Raw genomic sequence first — 17,546 nt, 5'->3', positions numbered from 1 at the left:
CTCAGGAGTGAAGGAATAGCTGTTCGTAATAAACACTCGGGTGGTTATTTGAAAGGACACATCGTTTAGGCTGAGCTTCTTCCATACGCTTCATCTCCTGATGCGAATGGGAAACAAGGAATTTGCAAGTGGGACAGCACAGGAGTTAGCGCCAGGAATACGGCTCCGTGCCACCCTCTCCCTGCGGCATGCCGGCTCTCCGCCGATCCTCCCAGCTTTTGAATGGAACCATTCCCCGACGCAATGCGATTTTCTGTTTTTATTTCTGTACCAGCTGGTTTCATACCTCTGTTTTTAACTGTAAGTCAATCAAAACCATCCCAACTTCCATACGGTTTGGCTACAAAAGCCCTAAAATATTGAGCTCAGCCAAAAGAAATTAATGAGATTTTTTTTCAAAGGCACTTTCCATCGAATACCAGCAGCTAACCAGCCCTGCACTGCGTAAATTGCTTGCTGGCATGATTAAATCCTGGTTCCTCAGGAGCAACCTGCCTGTCAGTTTTCATTAAATTTGGCTGTATTAATACAGTTTTACTTTTTTAACGTAATTAGCAAGAAATCAATAAGAAGCTTAGAGAACATCTTTCAAAATAAATAGGAAATGAGAAAAGGCTACGAGGAATAATCTAGCACTGCCTCTATAAACCCCGCTGGCAGCTCCCTCTGTGCCGGGCTGGTGTTGCAGAGCATCTGCGGAGCCACAGGTCTGGAGGTGAAGCACACATCATTTGTGGGGTACAAAAAATAATTAACATGTTTGCAATTTTAGGGAAGAGCCGTCTAAGGTTTTTTCCAAAGTCCTTTCTTTTCACCCTTTCAGGCCAAGCAGTGCCTGGGCTCTCGTTGTCTTGTGGGGGTACAAATCCAGGCTGCACCACCACTACAAGCCACTGGAGTCAGCCTTTCCCCTTGGAAATACACACCTATCGACAAAACCGTAAGTGCCCTTTGCTCAGAGGCATCCTGGCTTACACCAACGGCTGGCCACCTCTAAGCATGTAAAAGTAAGGGATTTCCATTGAAATATCTTTCACCAAAGTGGAATTTCTGGTAGACACCTTTCTAGAAAACACCATTCTCTCGTCAGCAAGACTGACATCCTTTGATGTCAGCAAAAATGTTACAATTTCTAAAACTTCCCAATTTTTTAGGTCCACATGAGCATCATTCTACCCTGGTGGCCAACAAAGACCATTTGCAATCAGGGACACGCTGAAACCAGCAGCAAGTGTTGCAGGGACCCATGGGGACCAAAAGGTGCTTGCAGGACAGGGAAGCTCTCCCAATGTCCCAGGAGGGCTTTGGAGAAGACCTGGAGGAAGAAAATACCAAACTTATTCATCAGATTCTTACCAGTCTTGGGGTTACAGGTCCCCTTATTTGATGAGTCAGCTTTCTTGTACCTGAAACAAAATATCTTCCCAGCATCCAAGAGACTTTGCTTCCTACAATTTATCCTGATCCTCAATTAATTAAAAAACCCCAAACCCTTGAGCTTAAAAGACAAGTAGGGTGAAAGCTGCCCAGCACCATCAGCTGCCACAATGGGCCCCTCCATGCCCATGGGGCATCCCCGTCCCTACCAGGCACAAGGTGGCATGGGGTGGGAAAAGATGCCCCCCCTCACCGCCTCAAGCATGTTTCCTTACGGCAAAACCAGCTCAAAAAATAAACAGCAACAAAACACATGGTATACCTATTCATTTTCTGGCACTGTTCATTTCTACCTGGGACATACAGATAGCCCCAACCAATAACTGCAAAAATAACATTTTTCTAATATACTTCCAGCACAGCAGCTGCTCTGGCAAGCTCCTTTCACACACACACACCCCCCACCCCCAGCTCTCACTCTGGTTTGGGTTCTGTTCCTCTTTACAATAAATAACAAACAGGAAACGTTATGTTGGTACTTGAGTGCAATGATGTTTTGACTCTTTTTTTACAACACTGGAAGCATATTTGGGCTCTGCATGCAACTGTGGCACACAGTAGCTCTGACAAGGTTTTTAAACAGCTGGAAACTTCTGAGAACTTCTATAGAGATGCTGAATATAATTAATACTTAAGAGGAGCTGTAGAACATCCGTGCTGAAAATAAACTTATGAATATACATGAGATGTGCCAAACCTTGTTGGATATTGGCTACTGGAGGGGAACAGTAATGTTGAAATGGAAGGTAAAGAAGCAGACAGCAAGCAGAAAAATGTGACCTTTTAGATTAAACGAAGTCTGTTTGATGATGGAATAACTGGAGGAGCAAGGACTCCCTTAGACAAGGCAGTGAAACCTCTGCAACAGCAAATTTTGAAGCAGGTGAAACCTGCAGGACTGAATTACCTTCATTACTGGTGAAGACAACTGCCTCAGGCTGAACTGCTACACCAAATGTCAATTAAAAATCTCAACAAACTCGAAGACCAAAGTACAGAAAATGTGTACTTTGTGCCAGTTAAAAGTATACGTAGATTCTGGTATGAGGTTGGGTTTTTTTTTTCCCCACCTGAGAATGCTGTGAGCAGCACCTGCAAACCTTGCAGGAGGTTGTGGTTGTCCTGGGGATGTGCCCTTGTTGCTCCCACTCCGCTACATCCACGCGGGATGGAAAACCATCCAACGTTTTTACCAACCTTGAAATCTTCAAAACCAACCCAATCCATGCAATTACAACTATATACATATATACACATGCATGTGTTGTTTGTTTTGGTTGGTTTTTTTTTTCATGAGATTTCAGCCACACTGAATGCATTCATGCCTGATCCCTGCTCTGAACCACCGTAAGAAAGGGCTCCAGGCACTCGCCATGGAGCAGGTCGGATGCGGACTGTATCACAGTCGACTTCTACTCTAAGCAACGTGGTTACTATTAGCTGAAATGAGAGAGATTTGCAGAATAGGGCTAAAACCTTTCCTCCTGTTTACAGAACACAATTTTTTTTCCTGTGATACCCACACAGAGTTATTCCCCTCCCCCCCATTTATTTTCTCAAGAAGCTATGAAACCTTTCAAAAAAACATACTGAAATGTCATCAACCCACAAAGTGAAGGCGTAGCAGTTAGGAGATGCTGGGCATCCTTTCCCATGCCCAACTCATTGCACAGAATCTTTGATTTGTTTAAAAGATACTCATTAGTTTGCTTTCACTCTGCTCATTCATCCTGCTTCTCAGTCTTGGTCAGAAGACAGAGATACTGAGTTCCTCCTGGGATTTCTATAGCATAAGCACTTTGCAAACACTAATGAATTTAACTTCTGTGCTTGTTCAGGAGTTTATTTTCACAGCACTCCTGTGGAAAGGATGACGTTACCCCTTTCTCCCATTTGACTGGGAAAGATTAAGCTCCACTACTTTAGGGTGCTTTACAATGCTTACTATGCAATTCTTTAACCATTTTGCTCCAGTTTTCACTGTACTAGAGTCCTTTATTCAGTCAAACTACCACTTCTTTTGACATTGCAATTGTGTCTACTCCGTACTTGACAATGACAGCTCCCAGCCCAAGCTGGTCACCAGAAAATGAAGAAGGCACCTGTCGTGGTCACATCTGAAAGACTGGCCAGCCCAGCACAAAACGAGGGGCAGGAATAAAACCAGCTCCTAGCCACAGGGTCAGATTCTGCAACAGTCCCTGCTGTTCACGTGCAGGGAAACACTAAGCCATCAGTCACCTCCACACAAGCTGACCACAGCCTTGCAAGATGTGGAGGCCACTAGTCATCCATCCTTATCATACAATATCTCAAAGACATGTGGCAGCAGGAAGAAAGTCTAAGCCACTGGATCAGGGATGGAGGATTTGACTTTTTAAGGTATTGTCACCTTGTTCTGGCTCCATTTATTTATGCGTGCCACTCGATGCCACTCAAGGAGGATGCTACTCCACGGCCACTGGCACACCTGGCTACAGGGCTTTGCAAACCCTGTCGGCATGCTCTGCACCAAGCCAAGGGCAGGCACCCGTGGCAGAACACGTGAAGGCTGAACCTCTGCATGCCAAGACATGTGCAGAGGAAATCAAGTCAGGTTTCACCCGAAGTCACAGCCCACATTTCGTCTTTGATGACCTCGGTTTATATCAATTGCTCTACAGGCAGGGTATAGAGTGCCTTCAGGGGGATGCTCAGCGGCATGGGCAGCTTTGGGCTCGGGAGGTAAATCAGAAAGTTTTTGATTGAAAGATTTGAAAGAAAGCATCAAAAATGCTCTTCCTCAGGCCCCCGAGACTGGCAGCAGGACGGCAGCCACCAGTCACCCCCTCATTCGGCTTCAGCTGGTGTCTGCCGAGGCAGATAGCATCGTCTTCTCATCTAGAGGGGTTCAGCGTTGAGGCAGCACTTTTCCAAAGCTAATTGCTTCCCATGCATGAAACCACGCTCACATCCCATGAGGTAACTGGGGAGATTAATTAGTTTCTATTTGTGAAGCGCTTTCAGGATGAACAATACTTTAGGGAAGTTAATTGTTACTACTTGGAGGTGGTTTTCCCCCCACAAAGCTACAGTGTTCCTCCAGCAGCCATTTTTTTCTCCTTTGCCCTTCAACCACCACACTGCTCCAATATACACATAGGTATATCGTGTGTGTATATATGTGTGTGTGTGTGTGTGTGTGTGTATATATACACCTATCTATTAGGTATGTCCAGATAGGAAAGGTGTTTTATACCGCAGAAAATCTCTCCTGTTGTTCACATTTCTGCAGCTAATCACCTGCCAGAAGTCACACTGTAGCCTTGGGAAGCTGCTTTCACAGCATCTCTACCCTCTCTTCCCACACCAGACCACCACGCTGGTTTTCTGGTTTATAGGCCTGTTGCCCTTTCAGAAATCAAGTGGCAAATGGTGCCGATTTGTCTCACCCTGTTGGCGATCTGCCTAGAGAACGAGTGAGCACTCCCAGGAGTATGGCAGATGTCTGCAAACGTCCCACAGCCCATCACCACACCGCTTGGAGTAATCTGCTTGCCTGCCACATCCTGAAAGGCGAGTGCAGTGCCCACTCTCAAAGATTCATTCAGTCGAACATTCACTCAAAGACTCACTCAAGACTCGCTCACTCAGAGACTCAATCAAAGACTCACTCAATCGAAGATGCACTCACTCGAAGACTCACTCACCCAAAGACTCAGATTCACTCACTCAAAGACTCACTCACTCAAAGACTCACTCACCCGAAGACTCACTCACTCAAAGACTCACTCAGACTCACTCAAAGACTCACGCAAGACTCACTCAAGACTCACTCAAGACTCACTCAATCGAAGACTCACTCAATCGAAGATTCACTCAATCGAAGACTCACTCAATTGAAGACTCACTCAATCAAAGAATCATTGAATAGTTTGGGCTGGAAGAGCCCCTTAAAGGCCATCTAGTCCATCCCCTCTGCCATGAGCAGGGACATCTTCAACTGGATCAGTCCAAGCTGACCTTGAACATTCCCAGGAATGGGGCACTGACCACTTGTGCCAGTGTCTCACCACCCTCAGCATAAAAAATTTCTTCCTTCTCTCTAGCCTGAAGCTCCCCTCTGTCAGTTTCAAACTGTCACCCCAAGTCCTGTCATTACAGGCCCTATGGAAAACTCTGTCCCATCTTTTTTCTGAGCCCCACTAACACTGAGCACATCTCCCGAGGTCCAGAATGCTGCCAAACCTGACCCTCCCAGTCACGAACGCTCTTGCCACAGCCACACAGCATCCCTTCACAGGCTTCCCATTCCCTAGTTATTAGTTATTACAACTTTTAAACCAGCTCTGCCCTCGAGGGAGAAATCTTGTGGATAAGGCAAATGAAGATTTCCTTTTTTCCCTCCTCATAGCTTCACTTTCTCCACTAAAACCCGCAAATGCAGCAGCTGGAAGAGAGGGGACAGGGCGGAGATGCCCGCATTCTGCACATCTGCTCCAAGGAAGGTGCTGAGCTCCAGATAGGAAACCTGGCCTTTTCATGGCAGTTCATCAAAGCTCGGCTGCTTGGTTACATTATCAAATCAATATAATTCTGGAGCCCTTCCCAGGAATAAAAGTTTTAGAAGATTAGACTAACTACTTGCACCAACCAAGCATACTGAATAAAACACTGCGCTGCTTTTTTTTTTTTTTTTTTTTTTAAATAAGGACATTTAGGGCCACCAATTTTACTCACTGGACTATAGCCAAAGAAATCTACGTAAATATAAGTGATCAGAATAAAAATCCATTCATTTGTACGTTATGTGTTCCCCTTTTTTTTAAAAAAAAGTGGCATTTGAAGGCAGGACAGGTGATGCCCGGCTGGCCGTTCCAAGGAAACATGCCCAAGAGGTATCTGAAGGAGGCGGGGATGGAAGGGAAGCTGTGCACTCTAAGCCAGCTTAGAAAGATCTATATTCCATCTGAAATATTAGCAATATCTCGCTGTGTTTGTTTGTTCACAGCAATTGACTCAACTAGTGGACAAGCAAACAGAGGATAACACGGATAACACCTGCGATGCCGGCAAGTGCCAGGCCCTCAAGCTCTGCTGATGTTTGGGGCTAAAGGGCTGCATGGAGGCAGCCCTGGGCAGCCTTTAGCTGCAGGAGGAGATGCTAAAAGGCAGGCAACAGTGCTCTGGGACCCTCGAACGTGGGAATAATAATGAATAAAAGCCAACACGTACAGCCACAGCAGCGAACTGTTATGGCCCATCAGCTGGTAGGGGATGGGAAGCGCGTGGAGCCAAGGGGCCACTTTGGTCCTACTTCGCAGGTCGGAACGTCGTCATAAAAATTGTCATTCCCCTGTTCTAGCACCTGGAAGATGAAAATCTGTTTATGAAAGGGGAGACCACTTTGGCAACTGTAGGCTGCTCTTCCGTGGTTTGACAACAGAAGAAAGTAAAAGCATTATTTTAGAGAGTGAAGTTAACGCTCATAAATTAACGAATCTCAAGCTCTGGTGGGGATGCCCTCCTTCCAAAATAAATTGGCCTGCACCTGCCAGCATTTCAAGGAGGCTAATACTTCATTGAAACCACAATTTTACATCCGATTGAGAGCATCTGTATGGGGTTTTAATGCCCCTTAATTTATGTCTGTTAACCTTAAAGCTTTCATTAATGTCTCTTTGCTTCCTGAGTGTGCAATACCCTCGATTCGTTTAAAAAAGGAGCAAATCCACTTGCAACACCGACAAGTGGGCCCAGCACCCCAGCTCAGCGTGCTGCCGGCACTGGGGGTGCTGGGACTACGTCGACTTGCTCCTGATGTTGTATCTCAAAGTCTTCCACACAGCCAAGTGGACCTTCAAACCCACAGCCCTGCACTGTCCTGAATTTGTTGGAATTCAAGGGAATTGAAGGAAGCTGAGGCAGCACTGGATGCCCAAGGCAAGTCCAGCTGCTATCGTGGTAGCGTTCCGGAGTGGTGTTTCCATTTGGCCTTGTCTGCGTTAGGATGCTCAATGTTATTTGCCTCTTCAGCTGTAATAGCACTCTTACTCTCTTTCACAACCCTGCTGTTCTTTTTTTTTCTTTTTTTTTGTTTTTCTTTTAATTGCAAGATGTTCCCTAGTCAAAACAATTACAGAAAATGCATTAGAGCAGAGGACTAAATAACAAAGAAAACCAAAGAAAGCAATGTGGAATAAAATCTGGCAGTATTGCAAAATTAAAACAGAGTGAACCAGAATTAGAGATGAGTGAATTATTTACAGTGAGCCATTTGTCATCCTGTCTGCTTGTGAACGAGGAAAAGTTTGTCGTTTCCTCCAACTCAACCAAGAAAACTGAACAAAACACATTTCCTCATGAGTCCCTTAAATGCAATATATAGGCTGATGCAAATTCTCTCTATAGGTCACCCCAGCTTCTTGCGAGGCAAGCATGGAAGTGTTTCCACGATGACAACTTGGATAGCTGCTTGTAGAGGTTGATACCTACCAGACGTCTGTGCTCAAATGCCGTGGCCCTGAAATGGTGTAAAACCCCACTGCACACCATACTGACAAGGACAAGCCACTCGCCAGATCGTGGCAAATAACATAAACATTTTGGCTCTGAGACAGTGTGAGTGCTCTGAAAGACCCATGCAGTTCTGGAAGATGCTTCAATCCCTAATTCAAGGCCAACTTGTAACAGGGATCAGAAAGTTAATATTAATTTTGAAGATGCTTATGTCACTTTCAAACGCATGAGGGCTTTAGCAAGCTCCAAATTTTGGAAAGAGAAAGTAGAGCGCTGCCACAGACAGATGGAATCAACCCCTGAATTAAACCTTTGCTCCTAAACCAGCTGGGATTTAAACACGGATCTACCAGCTACCTCTTCTCAACTAAAAACATCACTTCTTTACATTTATAGACATTTTGCCGGCAAGAAAGGCAGCTCTGCTAAGTTCAACTGCTTTGCCTGATATTAAAAACAACATTGTGCTTATCAGGACCAACATTACGCCGGTAATTTTCAAGGAACGTATGTATAAATTAATAAACCACATGTTTACCACAACACATTAAATTAAGGAGAAATATATTTAGGAACAGATCTGCGCTGCTTCGGTTGTTATGATTATAAATGATTTTGTCAGTCTAACTGCAATGGGATAAGGATCTCTTAAGGGAGTAAAAGTAAATGTTACAACTACAGAACGATGCGCAGCATCCAAACGCGTGTCCTGGCAGGGATGGAAGCACTTGTGCCAATCTGCTTAAGGGTTTTGCAGAATTTCTGACAACATGACAACCCTCATGAGGTCAAGGTTTTCTTTGGGAGGATCTGGATCCTTCCATGCCTGTGCAGAGCAGAGAGCAGAGAGCAGAGCTGGAGCCGACAACCTCACCCTCCCGAAAGCCCACGAGACAGACAGGTCGCCGTGGGACAGACGGAAGGGTGGCCACACACCACAACAACTTTTTATGGCCTCAGCATTTTGCTCAGGTATCTTTTTTTTTTTTTTTCCTGCTCCTTCATTCCAGCCCATGCACTCGCTCCATGCACTCGCTGGCTGAAGAGGTTTTTACAACAAGAAGAAATGGGAAAGCCCTGTCCAAGGCTGGTGTTTTACTGACCGTGGAAGTATTAGATTTTGAAGAAAACCATCCGTCAGGAAATACTGCACGTCAAAAATACATTTTTTCCACACAGAAACACAAAGCAGACAGCTTTTCCAGTTCAACTGGCAATAGACACCCTGTCTCTTCCCACTCTGGATGGAGCCCGTGATGGCCAAGCCCATGGTCACGGTACTTCAGTGCATATCCATGAAAATTCCTGTTTGGCATCATCCTAAACTAAAGATAAAACTTCTAACCTCTCATTCCTATTAGAAGTCTCACAATCAAAAGACCCTGCTGTATGCATCTCAAGCCAAACCCCAAATCCACTGACAGAAACCATCGCCCTGTGCACGTCACATGCCACGGGGAGAATTTACAACCAGACGGGCTGCACTGACGTTAGGTACAACTGCACGAGCACTTGAAACAGCAGCCTTCAGTCCCTTACCACACTGTGCAAAAGTTTAGGGGAAAAAAATACCCAACCATGGTTCAAATTAAAGTTTTTGTGGTTTGGGAAAATCACAGAGTTATTTTTTGTGCTACCGCAAAACTTATTTTTCACTTGTAATCTAGAAGCGTATTCTTTGTCACGTATTTTTGGGGTTTTTTTCTAATATTTAGTGCCTTCTGGATAATGTGACTCTTAACTACACCTAATCCATACATGTAAAATAAAAAAGTAGAACCATAAAATACAATATAGAGATACATGTAAAATAAAAAAGTAGAACCATAAAATACAATATAGAGATATTATGCCCTTTTTGTGGATACGGGCTGTATCAAAACAGCTTCCTCCCAGAGTACAGGAAAAGATTCAACAGTTACACATGAGGAAGGGTTAAAAGTTGCCAAGATAGTACTGGGAACTGCGATGGCTGGGAGGCCAGAGGGCAACACCAGAAGCTGTCAAACTGCTGCTTCAGCATCACCCAGCTGCCTCTGGCTGCCAGGGACAACTGCCTAGAGGCTTGCTAGATGACAATTTTAATATTTTTTTTTTCCTGATCTCAAGCTTCTAGGTAGAGCAGTTACAATCATACCAGGCTGGGTATTTTTGCTGCCATTAAAATTCCTTTGTGATCGGTAAAGTCTGACTTGGAAGCTCTCCATGTCACTCGATTAGAAGGGATATCGGTATTTTAACCTGCTATGCTTCTTTATTTCCAAAGACGCGTAGAAACCATGTTGTCCTGAGCATGGAAAATAAAATCCTGGCATTTAGCCCAGCATCTCCTTCTCCCTGGCTCTGGGGTGGAGGCACCAGGGAGAGGGGTAGCGCAGCACGCACTGTCTGTTCCCCTGCCCATTCCTCCTGACCTTGTCTTTCTCCTTCCCTCATCTTTTTATTGCTTCTCTCAGAGATACCAGCAACATATAGCTCTACTAATCAGTGTCATAGCTCATTAATTTGCTTTATTGCTCTCTGGGTAAACCTCTCATGCTACACTGTTCAGAAGCTACCGAGTCTTTATCATTAAGAAATAAGTGCCCAGAGCTCCTGCTCTGTGTGTTGCCTGGGTGCATTAAGTGGTTTAATAGTATCTCTAAATTTATCTTAAATGGAAAGGTGGCCAGAACATTCATCACCTTGAACAAGGTTTAATCAAATCCCATAACATAATGAATCTGTCCGGTTTTGACACCATAACCTTTGAGACTTCAGACAGACTAGGCAGCGAGGTGTCGGACAGGGACGATAGATTTGGAGTAACACAAAAAGTTATCGTGCTCTTCAGGATAAACTGCTCCTTGCACTGGTGTGATGCGCTTTGAAGTGCACCAATATAATGACTTCTTGATCACCACACATCTTCCAGAAGGATTAATTCAAGGGATATTCACTAAGAGTGAATATTCACCCACAAACAGTTTGGGTCTCCGAAGTGTGTATAATTAAAAGTGAGAATTGGAAGGTATTGATCTACAAGGTTCAGCAAATTTTCTCCTTTTAAAGGTTATGCTCAATGCTTGTTACTATCCTGTCCTATTTGTAATAGATTTAAAGGTTAAAGAGGTCCTTCTCTGTGGTCTTCTCCATAAGCAATATATTTAAAGGTTACGTACATTGTTTCTAGAGGACACACCTCTAAATTGCAGTGACGGTCATTTTGATTTTACTTTTTGGTTCTTCAAAACTACTTATTTGGTATTGATTCCTTTCTGAGGAATCCAATCTCAATCCCAGTTCACAGCTCATCTTTTCCTACAGCCACACCATTTGCCTATATCTGAGAGCTTTGGTCTCCACAGCACTTTACAGACGTTAGCTAATCAAGTAAATCACTACGTTTTTCACACTTTGCAAATCTCATGTGAAAATCCAGCTTAACCACCCTGTCACTGCCTCATCCTTGCATGAAAGGCCAGGCAGAATGTGCACAGGGTTAGCCCAAGTAAGCACCTAAACTTACTAGCCTAGTGCACAGGGTTAGCCCAAGAAGGACTTAAACTTACTAGCTGGCTGCCTTTGCTGCGGAGCTCTCCTGGCTTTTTCATACGTATCGATTCACCATCCCTGCTGGAAGGTGGTTTTGGTGAACAGTACTGAATGGTACCACCAGAAGACCTGTTTCATCGGATTCCATCTTTGCGTCTGTAGTATGGGATAACCCCCTCAACCACCTGTGACACAGCTGCTCAGTCCTGTGCCAAAGCACTGCACGCCCTGCTGCTTGCTTAGGCAGCGATAAACTTCAATGGCAAGGGAAGGGAAAAGTATGGAGTAGAATTAGGGTAGAATAAGAATAGAATAAGAGCTGAATGAGAATTAGAATAGAACAGAATTAGAGAAAGATGAGTGCAAGAATAGAGAAAGACAAGAGCAAGAATAGAGCAAGAATAGAGCAAGACAGGAGCAAGTCAGGAGCAAGTCGGGAGCAAGACGGGAGCAGACAGGAGCAAGACGGGAGCAAGAACAGAGCAAGAGGAGAATACAATAAGGATCGAATTAGAATAGAATAGTATTAGAACAGATTATATTTTCACTTGGAAGGGACCTCCAACGATCATCTAGCCCAACTGCTTGACCGCTTTAGGGCTGATCGAAAGGTAAAGCACATTATTAGGGGCATTGTCCAGATGCTTCTTGATTACTGACAACCTTTGGGCATTGCCCACCTCTCCAGGAAGAGGTTTGACCACCCTTTTGGTAAAGAAATGCTTCCTCACGTCCAGTCTGAGCATTATAAATAATGCTCATTCAGGGGAAAAAACACCTCCCATGTCAACTAAATGGTTCACATATGATAAAAGATACTCAACAGAATATATTGTACTCACTTCAAGCAGTCTGTCCAGCCTTAAAAGAAACAGTCTCTCTCCATAGTGCTTTATCATAAAGGTCCCAATCCATCCTCATCCTCCAGCGAGCCAGTGGCACTACATGGGGATGATGAACAGCTCTGCAACAATTCCTCCGAAGGTTTAGGATGCATTTAAAGCATATTTTAATGTACATTTAGCGGCAGAGCAATTTTAAGCAGCTGAGCTAAATGCAATCTGACAGAATGGTTGATCTCTTTGGTTGGGCAGGAGCATATCACTTGCTGTCAGTGCAAAGCAGCCTCCAGATCCAGATGCCGAGCAATGAAAAAAAATATTTGTGCAGTGGCAACATCTGGCTCCTGCATGCCTCATGTCTGTCATGGAGCATTGCAAGGCACGTCTCCTCATGCCTGCATCCTCCTCAACAGCAGAAATCAACGCAGGAACCAAAATGGGGGGGGGGGGGGGGGGGGGGGGTTTGCGCGAGGAGGAGAAAGGTCATAACATTTTAGTTTGGCAGCTTAAAAATGGTGAAGGCTTTGTGCCACAGACTGTCAAAGAGCTGATAGTTTGGTGACAACTTTAACTTGGAGGCTGCGAAACATCTGCCAGCTGAGTGGCAGACCCATGTGTAGAGGACACAAAACCCCTGACAAAAGGATTGTTTGCTTTAGGTCCCACCAGCTGATCGTCTCTAGCCAGAGACCAGCAAATGGGTTACTGTAAGGTGTCCCATAGGTACTGTAAGGTGTCCCATAGGTGAGCACCTATGAGAGCAGGCAGCTGGATGCCTAATTTCCAAGTGCCTAAATCCTCTGGGTAAAAAAATTAGAAAAAGGACAGAAACCCAACAGAAAAATATCTGTGTCATTTTAAAAAGTACAGCTAGTGCCAAAGCACCTATCTCCCCTAAAACATTCCGCAGTACTCACCTTAAGGACTGTTCTCCAATACAAAACCTTAAGATGCTCAAATGGAATTAAAAATAGAGTGAGCTGCTGTGCCGCTGACCACAAACTGCCCTTGTCTGGGCTGATCCCAAAGTCAAGCTCAGCCTTACACCAGCCAGCTGCGATGCCCACCAGGCTGGGGCTGGATCAGCTGCTCTGCCCCTGGCAGCGATGCTCCCAGTGCTCCCGATGCTCCTGATGCTCCATGCTCTGCCCCCCAGCAAAGTCACAGCCACGTGTTTAATTCGGTCAGCTCTCCAAAATGCTGGTCCGATGGCAGAAATACCTCACAGCCCCGAGCGGGTCCAAGCTGCCATGAGGAGAAGGTATGTAGCCATGTGTTTAAGTAGTGTGAAATGAAGGGATTAGTTCGGGGTGGAGGTCCTGATACCCACTAGCCTACCCCTTCCAACAGTAAAATATGCTTTCCATGGCTGCAGAGATTCTGCTAGGAATAATTAACCGTGTGAGGCAAAATAAAGGTGAGAGTTTTGCTCAGCAGATGTTAAACAATACAATTGTTCACACTACACAATTCAACAATACAATTATTCGAGTGTCTATTCAGCAAATGTGGAACTGAAGTCTATGACCGATGGCTGCTACTAGCTTAAGTCACCTTCTCCGCTGTCAAATTTAATAAAGCCCCCTGTATTTTATTAACATGAACCAGTGATTAAGGCAACTCCTCCCACAGTTTATTTATAGGCATTTTGCAGATCTCATGAACTACACACACTTTGATTTGTGGTACAATGCCGCAAACATCATGGGGCAGGATGACGGTGACACAAACACACACACTCAAAAGAAATGAGAACCCCCCTCCCAGATTCATTATGTGCCCTTTAACTTTCCCCCGGAGAACGGTACCGGTTACGTTCTCAGGGCCCTACCTACCACTTGAAAAGCTTTAAACCAGGAGCAACCCCATTCCTCTCAGTGGAACTACGTCCCGGGATTACATCACTACTAAATATGGCTAAAAAAATTCTGCTCCTACAGTCAGTTCCAATTGTTTCTTTGCAACCCACTGTATTTTAAAATGGGAAGAAGAAATAGTTACGGTTTTAATTAAGAGAAATCTATAGCTATTTATGCACTTTTTGCTAATTAGTAACCACTATTTAAAAAATGACAGAAAGTCAAACTGCACCAATCTTCAAAGCAAGGACGTAAAGAAGTAGACAAATACATAAAAGTGCAGATCTCCTTTTTTTTAAAAAAAAAAAAACAATCCACATTCTGTTTTTAAATATCTAACTCTTGATAATTTAGTTTCGCTTCCATTTGCAGGTCTTACACTTTTTTTGGTTTCCTAAAGGCCTGCTGTAAAACTGCTGCCCTGTTTTCACCTCCTCTGCCCACTAAAATGTGCCAATGGCCGCAGTGTTCCTGCCGGGAGAAGTCACTGATGCAAAACTCTGTTCACCTGTTAAGCCTCGCACGTGTCATTTTCCTTAGGCAGAGCAGGCTATTTTCAAACAAAATAATCAGAACTACAGCTCCTCTTTCTTATTAGCTCATCTCTAATTAAGAGCCCCTGCAAGCCCCCATGTGCTTTGCCAGCTCCTGCTGTTGACCTGCCCCCTTACTTGTCTCCGCTGCTCCCGTGTCGCGTTCACAGCGAAATCTCCTTTAGGACCGTATTTGTGTCACCGTTGTCAATTCTGCCCTGCCTGAGGTCTCCAGTCACAGCACACCATCAATATTTAAGCAATAATCATGATAATAGTAATTCATATCGAGCATCTTCCATTTGCTCGGCCATCTCCGTTGTGTTATGAAATGAATAGATCTGCCACCACCGAAGAAAAATAGCATAAAGAGAGAAATCTTATTAAACTAGAGATAAAATTTTAAACAATCCTGGGAACTGTCAAGGCCAGCCTTCGGGCTCTTCTGTGCACCACTTGGAACCAGTTAGCAAACTAGGACGGTTATTTAGTCATTTGCTTTGATTTAATCAGGTTGTGAATTTTAAGTGTTTAATCAAATTAATTATGTCTGCTGCCAAGACAGAAGAAAAGCAAGAATATGATAAAAAGCAGAGTGCAGAAATACAACATTCTGGGTCATTGCAGTCTTTACAAGAGCGGGAGACTGCAACTCAGCTTTTACCAATAGGAGCAGTTTAGTTGTGCCTCAACCACAAGTGCCACAGGAGTTGCATGGCAAAAGAACGGGCAAAGGTTGGTTGAGGCATGGTCTTTGAAGACGATTCTTCTATTTGAAGAACCTTTTTATTCCTTAAGATTCAGTGAGTCTAGCTCATTTCTCTATTTGTTGTTCCAAACTACCTAGATGTAAATATTTAAATTCTAGACAAGCTTTATTGAGATTTACTGGAATATGTTGGGATCTGTTCTTTCTTGTGCCTGCACTACCTACAGGATCCAGCCCCAGAGAGTCCCAGCTGGCCCCACGTATCTTTTTCTCTCCAGTGAAGAACCCCATTTCATACACACCCCCTTAAAATACTTTTTTACACAGTTATTATGTCACACTTGGTACCAGCCTGAGAGCTCAGAATCTGACCCTCAGCCTCATGAGAGGGATGCTTTGGAAGGTCTTGGATCTCCAGCTGCACAGATGTGGTTTGGAGCGGAGGGAAAGGCGGATGCCAGCTGCCCACAGCCACCCTTGTCTCAGGCTACGAGCGATGGAGAAGTCCTCACATCACCACCGGTGCAGTTCGCCAGCACTCACACTTGGTCGCGTAGGGGAGGACTGAGACCCCTTTCTTTTGCCTACCACAAAAGAGCTACGCTGCACAATACAGTTCAGCCAAACGCTCCAACATTTAAATAAAGAAAAAAAACAACCACATTTGCCCAATACAACACTTATTTCTGCAAATTAATAGCCCATCAAATCTTCCAAGACTTCCATCCTGATGACAGTGGAGAGGGGCAAGTCCATCCTCTCTCACCCCATTGGTAAGTACCAATAATGCAATAATACGCCTTGGGGTAGGAGCTTCTGCACACCATCCCATGCAGCTTGTTTTCTCTTTTTCTTCTAAGTACTTTAAATGTAAATGATCACCACAAAAGGTCATAAAACGTGATCAATTGCTCTGTGACATTTTACCTTGAGAATATGGAAGAAAAAGTAAACACAGAGGTTTGGAACAAGATGGGCCAGGACATCAATGCCCTTTGGGCGCTATGTGTTAGAGGAATTTAAAAGTAACCGGAGCTGGGTGCATTAGAAAAATAATAATAAAAAAAATAATCAGAATATATGTTTGTGAAAACAAGCAGTAGATGAGAAAGATCAAACCGACAGGTACTCATTGTTCCCAGCATATCAGAGATTCTATAAATGCCTCCTCAACTGCAGTTTATCCTTGCCCGGGAGCTTGGGGCTCCTGCTCCTTGGTAGCTGTGCAAATAGCGATCTCCAAAGTTCATGTCCAAGGGGACATCCTGACAAGACACAACAGTTGTTTTTTTCTGCCTGCCATTAACGCTTTAAGGTGTGAGCTTTTCCACATCCCAATGAGCCTATCATTGAAATCAGCTACAGAATAAAAGCTTGCGTAGTCCCAGTAAATCGAAGGAATTAATACAAATCAATAAAATAAAAATAAAAATAAAACCTTTTTCAAACTGTATTCAGAAACAGCACTCAACAAGTAATAAGCATAATTAACACCTATTCCATACAAGATTATGTTATGAAATAATATCAAACCACTTCATCAGTGATACAGAAACGCTGGACTTTTTTAAGGAGGAAAGTACCCCATTGATAAGAAAGATACAGCACCTTTACCAAAACAAAGATATTTGTTGGAATAAGCAAGACGCCAGCAGACTTACCTGCACACGATGCATATAACCAGCCAAAGAAAAAGTATTTCTTTCCCACACGACCCCTTCCCCAGAAACAGCTCTGCTGCTCGTTATTCCTCAGGTGATTCCCTTTAATCAAAGTGCACTTACATTTACTAGGGGTGTTAGTCTGCAATCAGGGAATGGGTTCTGCTCGTTCGCCTACATTTAAGTGATATTACTGTTGCTGAAGCCTCTCTGGAAAAATCACTGCTTCTCCAGAAACATTTTTTGGGTGTTTCAGTTCTTATTTTACCATTATCACCCAGACCAGCGAAGGGAACCTCCTGCAAAGGGCAGACTGGGTCTCTTTGTGTAGGCAAAAGCTACACCGAGTAGAAACAGCTACAGAAATACTCGCAGTCGTAGGCTGTGAGGTGCTGAGCATGTGGCAGACTTACCCTGGAGTTCACCACTTCCAAGGAGACATTCCGAGGCATCGCACTGGGCACTGAAAGGGA

The 17,546-nt window shown here is 44.2% G+C and overlaps 1 protein-coding gene across 1 annotated transcript in view; it reads right to left on the bottom strand.

Moving 5' to 3' along the window:
• DCC (DCC netrin 1 receptor) overlaps positions 1-17,546 on the bottom strand; it is a 554,206-nt gene that overhangs the window by 122,015 nt on the left and 414,645 nt on the right. Inside the window, exon 12 of the mRNA XM_056325745.1 lies at positions 17,487-17,536. Coding sequence (XP_056181720.1) covers positions 17,487-17,536 — 50 coding nt within the window. The remainder of the gene's footprint in view (positions 1-17,486; positions 17,537-17,546) is intronic.

Source organism: Falco biarmicus, chromosome Z, assembly GCF_023638135.1.
Source record: "Falco biarmicus isolate bFalBia1 chromosome Z, bFalBia1.pri, whole genome shotgun sequence".
Lineage (NCBI taxonomy): Eukaryota > Metazoa > Chordata > Aves > Falconiformes > Falconidae > Falco > Falco biarmicus.
The sequence above is the reverse complement of the archived record's forward strand: the minus strand, read 5'-3'. Positions and strand labels throughout refer to the sequence as shown.